General features: G+C 37.2%; 1 protein-coding gene across 6 annotated transcripts in view; it reads right to left on the reverse strand.

Annotated features, from left to right (window-relative positions):
• Window positions 1-3074: 3074 nt before the first annotated feature.
• Window positions 3075-15601, reverse strand: part of Tp63 (tumor protein p63) — a 218491-nt gene continuing 205964 nt past the window's right edge. For 3 of the 6 annotated variants that reach the window (XM_058585060.1, XM_046462639.2, XM_046462640.2), the window contains 4 exons: window positions 12777-12934; window positions 10462-10606; window positions 9102-9195; window positions 3075-6152 (listed from right to left, as the gene is read on the reverse strand). In XM_058585060.1, the coding sequence (XP_058441043.1) occupies window positions 5856-6152; window positions 9102-9195; window positions 10462-10606; window positions 12777-12934 (694 nt within the window). In that variant the 3' untranslated portion in view covers window positions 3075-5855. The remainder of the gene's footprint in view (window positions 6153-9101; window positions 9196-10461; window positions 10607-12776; window positions 12935-15601) is intronic. The other 3 variants (XM_058585063.1, XM_058585062.1, XM_058585061.1) reach the window with 2 other exon arrangements.

The following is a 15601-nucleotide window of genomic DNA, read 5'->3' on the forward strand; positions in this document are numbered from 1 at the left end:
CACAAATGTGGAAGACGGGCCGACAGGAGAATGGACACTGGCTTCTGTTAGACTGTGGATGACTGACTCATAATTAAGACTGCATTCCTCAGGTCTAGGAAGACACCAGTGTGTACCCACCATTCTTATGCAGTACATTTTTGCATATTTTTATTTTACTAACAGAAATGCCTTCTACACCAAAGAGGATCCCTGTGTCACCTCCTTAAATAATGCAAATGCTGCCACAAAATGTAGAAATGTAGCCCCTGGATCTCAAATATCCTGGGCAAATTTTAGATAACCCAAGCCTGTTTATTCAACATTAGGTCTTTGGTATTTCATAACTATTAACAGCCGTTAAGGTAATCAAAAAGCTCCCAGCATAATAACAAAACATTGTCATCATCCATTATTTTTTTCTAATTTTCCATATCTCAGTAACTTTATGAATGAAATAGAATGAAGAGATAGCCAAAGATAGTTTCACAAGAAACTTTTTTTCCCCTTTTCAAGATTTTAGTGGTATATACACACAAAATTGGAAATATCTTCTGAATGCAACTAACTGCTCATGAACTGGCATGCAATGTGGTACATATCAATCTTACAAATGTTGATTTCAATTGCATCACTAACAGGCTTCTAATTACTTATCTTGTATTTGCAACATATGAATATAATACCCCAAATGTTTTTTGAGCATTTCATGGCTCATAATGTTTTTTGTTTGTGTTTTGTACTTGGGATCAAATCCAGTGCCTCATGTATGCTAGGCAGGCCCTCTATCACTGAGCTGTGTTCCCAGCCCTAGATGGCTCATAGTTTTTTGAAGAAAGATGACTATGTTCTTTGCTCCAAAATTTCAAATATTTTTTAGATTTGTAAACACTAATTAGAATGGTCAATTCATGCGTTTAATTTCTACTTCATATATTTACTTCCAACAATCTTTGATAACACACCTACCTTTAGCATCTTTCCATTTGTGAAGAATATTATACATTTTGGGGCACAAGAATCATTAGAGTTGAAAGAACACTATTATATATCCTTTTACAAAAATACAGTGGCTGGGTTTTTGCTGCAAAATGTATTACATGGTCAAATTCTTCTTTTTGAATGACTACTGTGGATGACAGTACCATATGTCCTTTGAACCACATTGTTTAGCCATTGGGCCTTGTGTTTGGATAATTTATTTTAGAATACCATCAGAAGACTCAGTCTGAGACCTAAACAATAACTTCACCATCATCACAGTCTAAAGTGCCACTGTCTCTATATAGTCACCTCATATTTAACCCCTTTGAAATATTTTCCTCCATTAATTTTAACATTTTTGCCAGTATGGGGAGAAACTGAAAAATTCCGATTACAAAAATATTGTATCCTATATTCTTCTGTATCTCCTTAAAAGATGATGCAATACTTATGGAAAAATTGCATAATTGTACAATAGTAAGTTTACTTTATCATCTTTCCATGTTTCTTATTGTATCATCTTTCAAGGTCATTTGTCAATTATAATAAAAGTCATATAATTTTAAACATTTGACAATACATAAAAAGCCAGGTAAAATGAAATGTTTTATTTAATCCAAAATATCCTCTTTTTTATAGATAATCAACATAAAAATTATCAAGTAACTATTTTATATTAATGGAATCTTATGTGTATTTTGCACACATAGTGCAACTTAATTTTGACTAGTCCTATGTAAGTGCTCAAGAGTCACATATGTAATTAGTGGCTAATATATTAGCACAGTTTTAAGTTCTCATTCTTTTTTTTAAATAAAAATGGGCTCTTAGAGTTTATTTTACAGTTAACTAAACAAATTTTATTGACAATAAATGAATATGAATTCATATTCAGTTACATGTTTTCTATAGGATTTTAACATTTTCATCACATCCTTTTACCTTTCTTCCTTTAAAAAAATACTCATTTTTATCTCACTGGAATTGCACAATGAAGATAAAATAATGCCTAAAATGCATAAAAGAAAAAAAATTAAATGTCTCAAGATGTGTAGAACAAAGATCATTATCTTTCCAAAATGTATTTTAGGTTTGTAAAAAGGATTAATGGAGCCTATGATAATAGGAAAAAATAAATTTTATTCTTATTTTTTAACTTATTTTTCCTTGTACTTCAGAAAACCTGAGATAATAAAAGCATTGAATACCAATCCATATAAATGGTTAGCATTTCTCAAAAAAGAAATAAAAAACTAAAATTGAGCTGCCCAGAAGTCTATGATTGTATATCAAATATTGGTGATTTTCATAGATGTTTAGTTTTCCTTGCCTCATACTGACACTACCACATCAATCATTTTATTTTGGATAATCTATCACCTAGGATTCAAGAAATTAAAATTTTGGTATCATTTATATTCACAATGTCTTAATAATGTGATTATATCTATAACTAGGAAAACAAATTGATATCACCAAATATTACATATGTAATGTGGAATATGTGTATAATGTCTATACACATAACATGTATATGTGCTATGTATTTTCTGTAAAATCCTCTGTAAGTCTAAGGTAACATATTGTTTTCAAGCCATCTAATATTAGTCAATGAAAGAATATTTTTTCATTTCTTTAATAAAAATCATTGAATTATTTTGTTAGGGACAGTAGATAATTTACTGACTAAATTGAAAGGAGATATCCTTGAGTTTAAAAGGTAACATGGCCAAATCAGAGCCCACTGTCTGAAATTATTCCCATGTACAACCAGGGTGATCCGCATCACATTTGCAAGTACTAAGCAAAATGGGGCAGTTACCGCAGTTACACACATTAGGAAGTTCTGCAGTTTAGCCCCTTCTGGTCTTTAGTCAAATAAACTATACCTGTAAACGTATCATGTATCAAATAAGGATACCTTTCTGGTATTTTCTCTTTTATAGATTGGAAAAAAAGAAAACAATGATTGTTTGTGCTGAAATGAGAAAACATCAATATGTGTACTTCTTTATTGCTTTCCTCGGTGTCTCTTCCTCTCCCCATGTATATAAATAAAGATAAAGTTTAGAAATATGGAAGACCCAGACATAAACTCACATACACTAATACAATTTCTCAATGCATTTTTATTTATTTTTAAATTTTATTGCATGTCTTGGCAAACATAGGTGGCTTATAGATTTGCCTATGGCTCACCAAAAGCCCAGAACACAAAAATACCAAGAGACAAGCAATTGAAGCTTTAAAAAAAGTATTACATCTATAAGAAAGAAACATTTGAAAACATTAATAAAGCATATAAAACTTTTGACATGTGCTTAATTTTGTATAATTATAAAAATAATAAAAAAAATCCAAAATCTCTTTAACATTCAACATCCCACATACTGTATTTTAGGGGAATATAAGAAAACAAAAGTTAAATGGATTTAAGGAAGAGAATTCTGCTCTCTGTTCCTCTTTATAAGTTTCTCCCAGCAAAGATCATCCTGTTTTTCAGCTAACTGCACTGAGTTGAGGTCACAGAAGGTCACTTACCCTCCACTCCAGTTGTCTGTATGCCATGCCTTTTCTTCTTATCCTAGCTAGTCATATACCCAAGGAATAAAAGTTGACACCTATATGTAATTGTGCCAATGTATGGGTACACCAAACTCTTGAGATACAGTTACAGGCATTTCTGAGTCCCTAGTGCCACTTGAATAGATCAGAAGTCCTAGGTTCATTAAAAATCTAAGGACAGTAGAGGAAGCTATTTGTCTTCCTAATAACGGCCAAAGCACAGCTTTTGATTTTCCCCAAATGAGTTTTCAAATCTTCATGCTCATTCCAGAAACTAATAGTGCTTACAATCATTTAAGCACAAAATGTTGAAATCAAGGACTCTCTTTCTTTAACACGCAAAATAAAAAAATAATAAAAAACGATAACTTTCCCTTCCCCCCATCTTACAATTATGGTGTTCTTACTTGACACTGCATTATTACTGAATAACATTTCCATTAAAATGTAAAAAAAAAAAAATACAAAAAATCTTTTAACTGTGGTTCTAGAAAACCCACTATCCCAAGAAGAAAGAAAATACAAAGTATGCAATTTCACACACAAAACATATATACACTTCTCAAATGCAATTCATACATTTTAGAGCTCTATTAGCCCTTTTGCACTTTAAAATAAAAATGGAAGCTTCTGTGCAATGATAACCCTCTACCAGAATGCATGGACAGATTTTAGCGCTTATTAGCATATATACAAAATATTTGTTTTATATTTTGAAAAAAAAAATATATATATTTGTTACAAAGTTTGTTTCCAAAACATCTAGGGGGAATATTGTCATTTACATGTTTCCCCAAAGTTCTAAAACAAGTCTTTGTTGAAGCAACAGCTTCCATGAAAGGGTTACCCCTCCAATCTGTGAAACATGGTTAAGTATGTGCACATTCCCCAAGGGACTGAGGGAAACTTGGTCCCCGTGGTTACTTTCTAACAAACACTTATTGATCAAAAAAGAAAAATAACACAGTGATGCAACCGATGCCATAGGAAAACTGATTTCACAATTCTATATTTTCCAAATCACCATTTCTATTTTAAAACTTGAAAAGAAAAAGATAAACATGCCTGCATGTGCAGTTTTATAGAACAGTAAGGTCTTTAAAAGAAACATTTACTTTCTATTACTTATGTTTCAAAAGACCATTAAGGAATTTCAATTTATTGCTTGATGATATATCTACTTATTAGAGACTCAGTATTCTGAATCAGTCCTGTTATTCCTGGGTATTATTAATAGAGAATACAACTATGCTGTAACAACTAGATAGATGGCATTCATCCCAACTGAGTCAACCTGAATTGTAACAAGGAGTAGCAAATGTGTATTGAGTTAGTCAATTCAGAAGTCAAATTTAGTTTTAAGACTCCTATAATGGCAGCAAATGTTTCCTCAATAAATACTACGGTATCTGGTATTAAATTTGAGGAGATTATTGATAGATCCAGCTTTAAGCTGGCTGTAAGGACCTTTAAAGAAATTTAGTTGTACCTACATTCCTTGTTCCCAAAAGAAGCAAAAGAGGAGATGTATTTTCCTTTAGTGTTTCACAAAGTGAACACAAACATCCCTACTTGAGCAATGGCATTAGAAGGGATGCCACCAACATAAAAGGGGCCAACACAGAGAACCATGTACATATATAGTCTTACCATATTAATAAGTAATGGTAAAGACAACTGAATCTATCCAAAGTTTTGATATGGCATGTGTTTAGCATCCAAAAAACTGGAAGGACCTCACACCATTGTCACTCACACGCACAATCAAGCTCTAGACACCTTTCATCATACATGATGCCCCTGATAAAAGGGGCCAAGGTAAGCCATCCCAAACAAGTAAATTTTTAAAAGGTTGATAAGTGCAACTCAATATCTATTCCTTTAAGTTATATTTTAAACAACATTCAGTGCCCCCACCCAAAAATATATATTGTATATTTATATATTTATATATATTTATATATGTATATATGTATATAGTCTTAGACTATAAGAGTGAAAATGCTTTATAAAAGTCAATGAGAGACCTCTACAGCTTAAGGAGACAGCCACTGCTTTTTTTTTTTTTTTTTTTTTTTTTTTCTCACTTCTATCTAGCCCTGACCACTCAGTCCTGCAAGCAAGAGATTTGAAGGCTTGAAGCCAGAATCAGAATCAGATGCCAGGTCAGAGGTTAGCTAAGAGGTAGCCTCCTACTACTTCTTTTCTTAAGAAATCAGAGAAGAGGAAGGGGAGGAGCTAGAGACAATGTTGTGAAGATCAAGCAAGGGTGCCTTTTAAGGGGTGGGCTGGCGGGAAGAGTGTAGGAAGAGCCCACAAAATGGGGTTTACTCCCCCTCCTCTTTGATGCGCTGCTGCTTATTGCGACGAGCATCCATGTCGAAGTTGAAGTCATTCCACTCGTCACGCGGTGGGAAGGAGATGGTCTGGCGGAGGGTAAAGCGCACGGCATCAATCACACGCTCGCCACGGGTCTCACTGGAGCCCACGCTGACTGTAGAGGCACCACTTGGGGTCCGCAGAAGATGGGGAGGAGAGGAGAAGTCGTGCAGCTGCCTGTGGTCCAGAATGCCCTTCCAGATGGCATGTCGGAATTGCTCAGGGATTTTTAGACTTGCCAGATCCTGTGCCACAGGGAGGTCCAAGAGAAATGAGAATAGATGCAAACTGACATTTATTCCATACCATTTTACCATCCTTATTTAATTGAACTCAATTTACTGATCTGTAACCTAGAAAATAAAATATCTTTCTGATGGTTTCATGTATGTAGCTAAGCACAAAGGCATAGAATTGGCTTATGGATAACAATTCACTTATTCTCTGTTAACCTTAGTTTCTTCATTGGTAAATAGAGGAGTTAGCAGTAGTATGAGAGGGCAAAATTCTAAAGAGAAATATCATGTACCTTCTGACTTCCTGTCTACTCGGCTCTAGTAATTAGAAGAAAGATGTTAATGGGATATCACTACAACTGGGGAGTAGATGAGAAGAAAAGATTACTGATGGAGATTGAGCACATTCCATGTGCCAGGCACTGAAGTAACTATTTTATATTCATGATCTCATTTAATCCTCTGTTTAGTGGTAAATATTCTTACACCTTTTTATAGATAGAAAATCTGAAGATCAGTAAGGATGTCAAGTCTAACGTTATACATCTAGGTAAATAAACTGTAGGCTCAGGATAGCTCCTCAACCTAAAATTGACCTATTGGTCAAAGGGTCTCTTGATGTTTGGATAAAACAGAGTATCAAGATACAGCAAAATTGTGTCCATGTTCTATAGATGTGGGTAGAAGTCATTTCAAATTGTGTCAGTCTTAGGTAAAAGCTCTGGTCTCAGTTTCTTCATTGGTAAAACAGGGTATAATTAATTGCTTTTTTTAGGTATCCATATATTGTGGACTCAGGCAACTATTATAAAAGTATTATATAAATTACTAAGCACTCTATAAAATGTTAACCATTTATATTGTTATTATATTAATTCAACTTTGTACCTCACAGAAGATACTAATGAAGACCATTATTTTAATCACATTCCTCTTCTAGGAAAAGATGCCAAATAACTTGATTGGTGCTAAGAGAAAAGCTGAAAAAGAGGTAATTATTTCCAGAAATGAGCAGGGAGAAGCTGAGGCAAGGATGAGAAAATTCTATAGGTTTTCAACATTTGCCAATTCAGAAATTTGCAACATAGTGTTACATCTTCCTATGATGTGAATTTTCAGGCCATTAGAAGTACTCCAACTTCCTACTATAGCAGAGGAACAGTGTAATGAAGAGAATCCACAAATAGATAAGCTAGTATGGTCTTTATGCTTCTTGTACTTTTTATGCTTTTTAAGCTCTCAATTAGCCCGAAGTTCCTTGTAAACTAGACTCCATCAACTAGTCAACACCAGCTGAGATGGACTTGCGCAGAACATCTGCAGATTGAGTGGAGCCTCCTGCCATACTCCTCAGTGGGGGCAAATGAGCAAATGATAAGCATGTATTGAAAAATATAGGAAAGGGCAGATTCCCTGTTTCCTCAAGGAGGGCTCTACTACAGAAGACTCTCAAATATAGGGCAGCTTTGTTGAGTGGGTGGAAGCTGGTATAAAGTGATGCAAATCCTGTTGGAAGGTACTTTTAAAGTTCTCTCTATAGTTTTCATTTCTATTCTTTTGGGCAGCATCCAGGGGTGATTTATGGGATGGCTAGGGGTGGGTGGAAAGGCAGCATAGCAGGTACTTGTCACCATGGGGCTTGGGCTCTCATGCTACAGGGACATATCTAGCATCGGTGCTCAAGGAGGGGGTAAAGAGAGGTCCCAACTGCAGAAGCAGGGGCAGAGGCAGAGACTGTCTTCACCCAATAGTGCAAAGTGCTCTCCAGAAGCTAGAAGAAAGGACAGAGAACCCCAAAGAGAGCAGCATGAAGAGCAGCCTGGAAGAAAAATCAGATTGCTGGGACCAGAATACCAGCTTTGGAGTGAGCAGTAATTCAGGAAATGAGGTAGGAAGCCAGAGAAAGTCCCCTCACCTCCAGATTCTTTCAAAAGCCAAATCAAAGTAAAGAAAGATTTTGAACTCAATTGGATTAGCTGAGACCCAGAGAAACAAGAGGATAATCCTAAATTCTTGTTGCTACTAAAAAGCATGTCTAGGATTTGAACCCATGACCAATAATCATTCTCAATGATCAGGGATGGCTGGGCCTATTCAGATGAGTTGATGAATGAAGTAACTTAGTTTGAATTGAGAGGAATGGCTGAATCTTCCTTAAGTCCTACTTTAAGGAGAGGGAGGAAAGGCCAGTTAATAGAGTTAGAGACTGAGGCTTACGCCCCTGGCTCTGTTCCTGGTTCAGTCATCACTCACTGTTCTATCATCTCTCCATGCCATGATTTTAAGCAAGAATAACATGGCCTGCTTTCTACTGTCCTCCCTGGGGACTTGTAGAGATTAATAAGAACATTTGAAAATTTCTCTCAATTCTTCAGATTAAATTTATTCCCCCCCCTCCCTTGTTTAACATTTTTAAAGTAAATGTTGCTATGTTGCAAAGGAAAGCGAATATGATCTTTCTGCCAAAGTCTCCCAAGTGCTGGGATTTACAGGTATGTACCATGACACCTGGCTGGAGATGATCTCTTGATGGTGGGAATGATCTCTTTTTTCCTACTTTGAATATAGTATGGGCGCAATAGCCAACTGTTGGCAGATCAGACAAGCTGAGGAAGATCAGAGTGCTGAGTTTTAATATGTCTAGGTGGAGGTGGAGGCCTAGGAATCTTTTTAAAAATTTTTGTATATGGACTCAATGCCTTTACTCGTTTTTATGTGGTGCTAGGATTGAACCCAGTGCCTCACACTTGCAAAGCAAGTGCTCTACCACTGAGCTACAATTTCAGCCTAAGGCCTGGGAATGTTCCTACTGTGATTAGGGGTTCTTTCAGAATTGAAGATTAGGGGCATGGAAAAAACAAAATTTAAAACTACTAAGGATTGAACTACAAGGCATGTGTCACCAGAGGGAGAAAGTGAAGAAATAAAACTCAAGAGAAAAGTCTAACAGTTACTTACATCCATGGAGTAATGCTCAATCTGATAGATGGTGGTCAGCCCCTGGGTCGTGAAATAGTCCAGACATGATGAACAGCCCAACCTTGCTAAGAAACTGCAGAGGGAGGAGGGAAGAGGAAGGAGGAAACAGAAAAAGAGAGTTCACCCCAACTGCATTGGCGAGATAAAGGAAAACCCAACATGTTGCCCTTGGATGTCCTACATAAGAGACTAGGGGAAGATAAAATATATGTGGGCCTCAAATTGGAGGTTTAGGAATTATAACTTGGGTTTTATGTCTACAGAAAATAAAACCAACTATGTGGATTGCACAGATCAAAATTTTCAAATGGTGATCTGTGGTATTCCAGGGTTCTAAATGTGTTAGGAGCCATTGCAGGGGGTGAAAGGAAGAAGTCTAGTGGTCAGGTTCGCAGCCCTCTTGCCTCCTGGCTCTTCACTTCAAAATGAGTATCTCCACAGTAATTGTTTTATACTTGGATTTCTGAGAATGGTTCATATGAAAAACATAAAGAAATTGTAGGCCACAATTTTAGAAAATCATTAACACTTTAGGATTTACTTCTTCCACAAAACACCAATCCTTCCCTTTGTGATGCTGAGAGTGATGGTGCCACCATCATCACAGAGCCAATGTCTGGGTGAGATGAGCCTTGCATTTTGCCATCTCTGATGAACACTTCATGGAGACTAACACGTATCATTCTAGCAGCCACAAGAAAGAACCATTCTGCACAAGAAGCAGAGGCAGGAGACAAGTACTGGCAGGAAATCTAGGAGCTGACTCTTGTCTCTGTGAGAAACAGATCTTTCAGGCTTCATGCATTTATGTTTTCTGCCATTTGCACTCCCCTTGCCGTGTTCTGTATGCAGAGTGGGAGGGGTGATGTGATTCTTGACTCTGTCATTTTGGTTAACATTTAATTTTCTTATGGACATTCAACTCCAAAACAACAGTTCAGTGGTATCTGAGAGATATGAGGCCTAGAGAGCAGGAAAGGGAGCAAGATAGCAAGTACTGCCCTTTTTGGGAAACCCAGCCCTGAGCACCAATTTGGAGTCAACTAACAATCTACAAACGTGAGGGAGGAGAAGGGAGTAAGTGAAGATGAGAGAACAGGAATGAACCTGTATGCATAGAAATACACACATTCACTTTCTCCCAGGCTGACTAGAGTAGCTCTTCTTGACTGAACTATGCTGACCACTCCACAGATCAGAGAATAGTGGCTGAACTCAGCCACTGGGCTGTTTTCTTGCTTTTCAAAAGTTTTTTTTTTTAATCAACTTTGACAGTGTCCACCCTCCACCCCCAGCAATGCTGAGGACAGGTCCCCAGGAGCACATGCTGTGGACTCACCTGACAATGCTGCAATCTGTGGGATACGGAGGTGGGGGGGTGCAGTGGGAGGTGGATGGCATGGACAGTGGGGGAGGGAGGGCCTGGGTGGGGCTGAGTCCATTCATGTCTCCAGCCATTGGCATGTGGGTGCTCATCATAGGAACTGAACAGAAGCAGGAGGAACAGAGAGGGTTACTGCTGTAATCATATACCAGCACCCTAGTGGTCCATCTTGCCTGGTTTAATGTTACCAAGGGCCTAAACTACCAGTCTTGTTTTTATTTCTCATCTCTCACTACACTCATTCAAATAAATTATATCTTGTCAAACAGAATAATCACCAGACTCCAAACTAATTACACACTTCTTGATCTTTGTTCTCCTAGGACAATTTCTTCCCATCCCTTTCTCTGCTCCAAATTCTCTGCCAAATGGCTCATTTCTCTGAATGTGAACAGATTCCTCCTTGTATTGGCCTTAATGGGCTATATTTCTCTCTCCCTCAATTGACGAATCTCCTCAAGCAGAGAAATCAGATCTTATACATGTTTAGATCTCCACAGACCCTAGCACAGTGCCTGGCACAGTAAGATGCTCAATAAACTTAGGTTAACAAATGAACAAACATGTGAATAAGAGAGAGACCTTTGGGATATTCATTTGTGAACAGAAGGACTTATTTAAATATTTGTAAGAAACCAAATTCCTAAAAAGGAAGGAAATAATTAAAGATTCTAACTATTTTCTGATGGTCTGTCAGCCTTCTATACAGGAATATTACCAATACTTGCTGATATTTTACTTAGCCATGAACTCACTGATAAGGAATATTTAATATTTGTAAAACACAAATAATGATAAATTTGAAACAAATATTACTTTCAGACCCCCAAAAGAGCAAAAATACTATATCTATAAAAAGATGAGTGTAATTTGTTTCCTTAAGTAAATAGAAGTGTACCCAAGGGGAAAGGCCACTAACTAGCTAACTACTAGCACATGACCCTATTGCATCTCATTCTGTTTTCCCCCTGATTTTCCTAATTACATCAGAGGATAACTATGAACTATAAATAAGAAAAAGCAGGCAAAATGAAAGTTGTACAAATGTGAATCATCATTCCCAAACCCACTGTTTTATCTTTCCAAGAAATAAGTTGGGATTGTCATAACATGTAAAATAAATTAGGAAATGAATGCTTCCTATTCTCTTTTGCTGTCACAGCAGCAGGTCAGGTTTTGACTCATGCAGTTATCACTAGTGGGTGCGCAGTCTGGCTCTAAAGTCTGTGTTGCTGTTCTAGAAAATCACACCACACTCACCTCTCTCTCACTAAATACGAACAGGGGCCATGATAACCATATCTGGTCACAATCCAAGCCTTAGCACTTTTTTTTTCTGTTTTTATTCCCCCCAGAAAATCCATTATTTAAGGCAACACTGAAATACAAGTTTAAAGCCTCCATCCAAATAATTAGGGGTTTCAAAGAATAATGGGAAGTGTTTTTTTGTTTGTTTGTTTGGTAGAGTAAGGATTATAGGGTACTTTTGCAATGTTTGGTCTTCTGCATCTCTGAAGATATTATGTATCCTTCTGTATTTTCACTATCATTTTTTCTTTCAAGTCTGTGTATCCATTTTATTATATTTAGTTCTACTGGGCAAGATAATTATAGCAAAGCTATATGCCAATCATTATCCAATTAGAGACAATTTATCATTGCCTTTTATATTTATACTTAGTCAATATGTGAATTTACATGTGAATAAAGAAAAGTCAGAGCCTTTTGTAGATCAACTTCCTACTGACTGTTTTGGGGATGGAGTTGATGAGTTGAGAAGGCTGATTATCAGGATACAGACTTATAAAATGTTAAATATGCAGAGTGATATTTTTATGGATGGAAAGATGAACATTAGCATAGAGAAGTGATTTGTTCATAATTTTATAATAAGAATCCAGACCAGAATCCCTTTCTTTGAATTTTAAGTCTACCACATCATGCTACTTCCCACATACGGGACACATTCAAGCTCAAAGATGGCGGGAAGATGGATTTCCATCCATGTTGGCAGGAAGTGCACTGTATCCCTCATAGAGATCTTCATCCCTACTGAAGGATTAGCCTCCTGCATCTCTACCAGTGTGTTATGTAATATATATCTCCAAGTGAGAGGTGATTCTGCAGAAAAGTCATGTTACTCAACTTTGGTCTGACCTGTCCCACTGTGCCTCTGGCTTGGCTTAGGAGAAAGCCTCTTCCCCAACCGGAGCAGTCTTCCCCTGTACTAGCCCTTTGGTCCTTCAGCTACAGCAATAGAAGATGCTTACTGTTGGCTCCCATGCCATCTGGAATGGTGGTGGGGGTTAGGGCGTTGCGCTGCTGGGGATTGATCAGCTGGCTCACAGAAGGCAGCTTGTTCATGCTGTTCATTTTGTTCAGAGGTGGGGAGCTGTTACCATATGAAGTCTGAGACTGCATCGAGGTCCTAGGAACACAAACATGGGAACCATGGTCAGCATGGGACTGGTCATTTCCAACAGGTCTTAGATTAAAACATGGCCGCAAACCATATGCTTGAAAATTGTTCTTCCAAGACTGATGATAAGAAGTTATTTGTGTTTCCAGAAGAGAATATTTCCAAGACAAGGGAAGGAATGCAAAGCTCCCACCAAATTATGTTTTCCCTGAATGTGGAGGGTATAAAGTGTAATATCTTTATGAAGTATCTCCTTTGTGAGAGGGAAAATAACAGCATCCTCCTTTTGTCCTTAGTATTTCCTCCATTCTCCTTCTCTATCTGTCTTCAACTCAAACAAGTTTGAAAAACAGTAAGGGAAAAGAATTCAGAAAAGATACAAAGGCTGATGAAAGACATGGAGATGCAAAGCTCAGATTGTAGCTCAGGCACTTCATCTGTAGCTTTGTAGGTCTATTGGGATATACAGAATATAACTGCAAAGCCAATCAAATAGGACATTTGGAAGCACATCCTACCAGCATACCCAGGCCCCAGGTTGGAAGCATGCTTTCTCAGCCGAGAGGTTCATGGGCCATGTGAGGACCTGCTGCAATGCCAACAGCCTTTCTATGCAGGAGGTATAGAATGAGGATCAGATAATCCAAATTTTAGCCCCCTTCAGATACATTAGGAAGCTATAGTCCCTATGCAAGCTACTAATTAACAACCTAGACTTTGTTTCTTTAACGGAAAACTATAAACTACAATCACATGTGTGTACCCATGCTAACATCTAATGTCTGCATTAGATGTTAAAGCTTGGAAAGCTAAAGAGAAACAGGCTTCATTTCTGAGATGCTCATAAAATAGCAGTTACATGGGGAAAATAATCCATCCTACCATGGAGGGCTATGAAAAGAACTGAAAAAGAATAGAAAAACAGTTATTTAGATCACAGCATTTATAGCAAGTAATTATTTTGACTATACAACAAAGTTTGACTTAAAGCATATTTCTAACCTGTAGTTGGAAAAATTCCCCTTTAACATTCCTCAAACAATATGTATTATTTGGTTCCTATTTTCCTCCTTCTTGCATTAGCCATATTTATATTAAAGGACAAATTTTTAAAAATGTCTCTGAGGTATACTGCATAAATACGTGATACAAAATTTAGAGGCTTTGTAAATGAAACCAGGTTTCAAACAAGCAGAGCACAATGTTTGAAAAAAAAATTTAAAAAATGTCTCTAAGCACTTCAGTGTAATAGGGGGGTGGTAGTCTTTGAAAATCCCATCATGTGTCCTCTACAATTATGTGTAACCAAGAAAGCCCCCATTCCCTATTGCTGAAGAGCCACAGCCAGGGTAATGTAAACAATATGCTATACATTCATTTGCATTAAATTAGCATTCTCATGAAAAATTAACAAATCCACTACATTTTACAATCACTGACTTTAAGGTAGGAAGACACTAATTTTTTTTCTTTAGCTCTTCTCTTGTACCCACAATTATAGGTCCAAATTGTATAAACAGGTCTTGATGTAATAAGTCCTCTTAATTCATGCTACTTCAGATTGCTCTCTTTCATACACGTTCTCAATGACTATGACAACATTCCTGTGGATACACGTCACATATGGCGGGCAGGGATGGGCAGAAATGATTATTACTTTTTAACAGAGAAAAGCAAGTGTGAGGATTTAAGAGGAAAAAAAATGTGGCAAGGTTGCACATTGCTGAATGGATGGGTTACAGGTAAAGTAGGTCTCCTGGAGTCTTGTTCAAGAGCTTTTGTTTGTTTTCATTCTATGACACCTCCCTGAGAAGTATGGGCAATAGGTTACAGGATCAAGAAATGGGTTAAGTGGTAAGAGAAATGTGGGAGACTAACATAGACAGGGACCAAAGCAGGTTACTACAACAGAGCCACTCCAACTGCCACCAAGTACTTCCTAATCCACTCCATGCCTGTGCAGGAGCCTGGCAGAAGAACCAGCACATTTAAACCTATGCAGGAACTTCTGTAAGTCCACACTAAAGTATAGAAAAGCACAGGGCAGGGAAGTGAAGAGAACTTTTGCCAGTTGCTTCTTCACTGTCTTTGCTCACTATAAAGTACCTAAGATGTTAGGTGACCCATTTTCCCAGATGCAGGTTGGGCCTCTCTAACCAAAAGAGACCTCCTTCTGTCTCCCCTTCTCCAAAACATCCAAGAACTTATGTACAACAAGAACTTACAGAAACCTTGTTTGAACCACAATTAGGAAAATAAAAGCATATTTATAAGATTTGCATTCACCCTGTAGTAAATGCCACTTTCTACATCCTGTTACAAATCCCTCTCCCTTGTTTTAATTATTTTTTAGTATTTTATTAGTACATTTGTGATTTATTGTCATAATATACTTAATTTGACAAAGGTAGATCAGAAACCACAGGTGAAAAAGAAGGAAGGTGGATTTTGGAGTCTGTCGAAATATCTAGGTCACCTGGATCTGACACAGGTGAATTGACTTTGGAGGTTACACAAGTGTCTCCCAAGTTGCATTTTCTTAGTCTTTAGAAGAGGCACGAGACTCACTCTGGAAGGTTTATTATTAAGATTGAAGGAGGTCAGGTAAGGTGTGCAGTGATTTGTTGGCACTCAAGGAACACTGGTTCTTTTCACTCTAAGAAGTGAAAAGTCACT

This window comes from Marmota monax, unplaced genomic scaffold (genome assembly GCF_021218885.2).
Source record: "Marmota monax isolate L192 unplaced genomic scaffold, Marmota_monax_Labrador192_F-V1.1 WCK01_AAM20220418_F8-fsc00100, whole genome shotgun sequence".
In the NCBI taxonomy this organism is placed as follows: Eukaryota; Metazoa; Chordata; class Mammalia; order Rodentia; family Sciuridae; genus Marmota; species Marmota monax.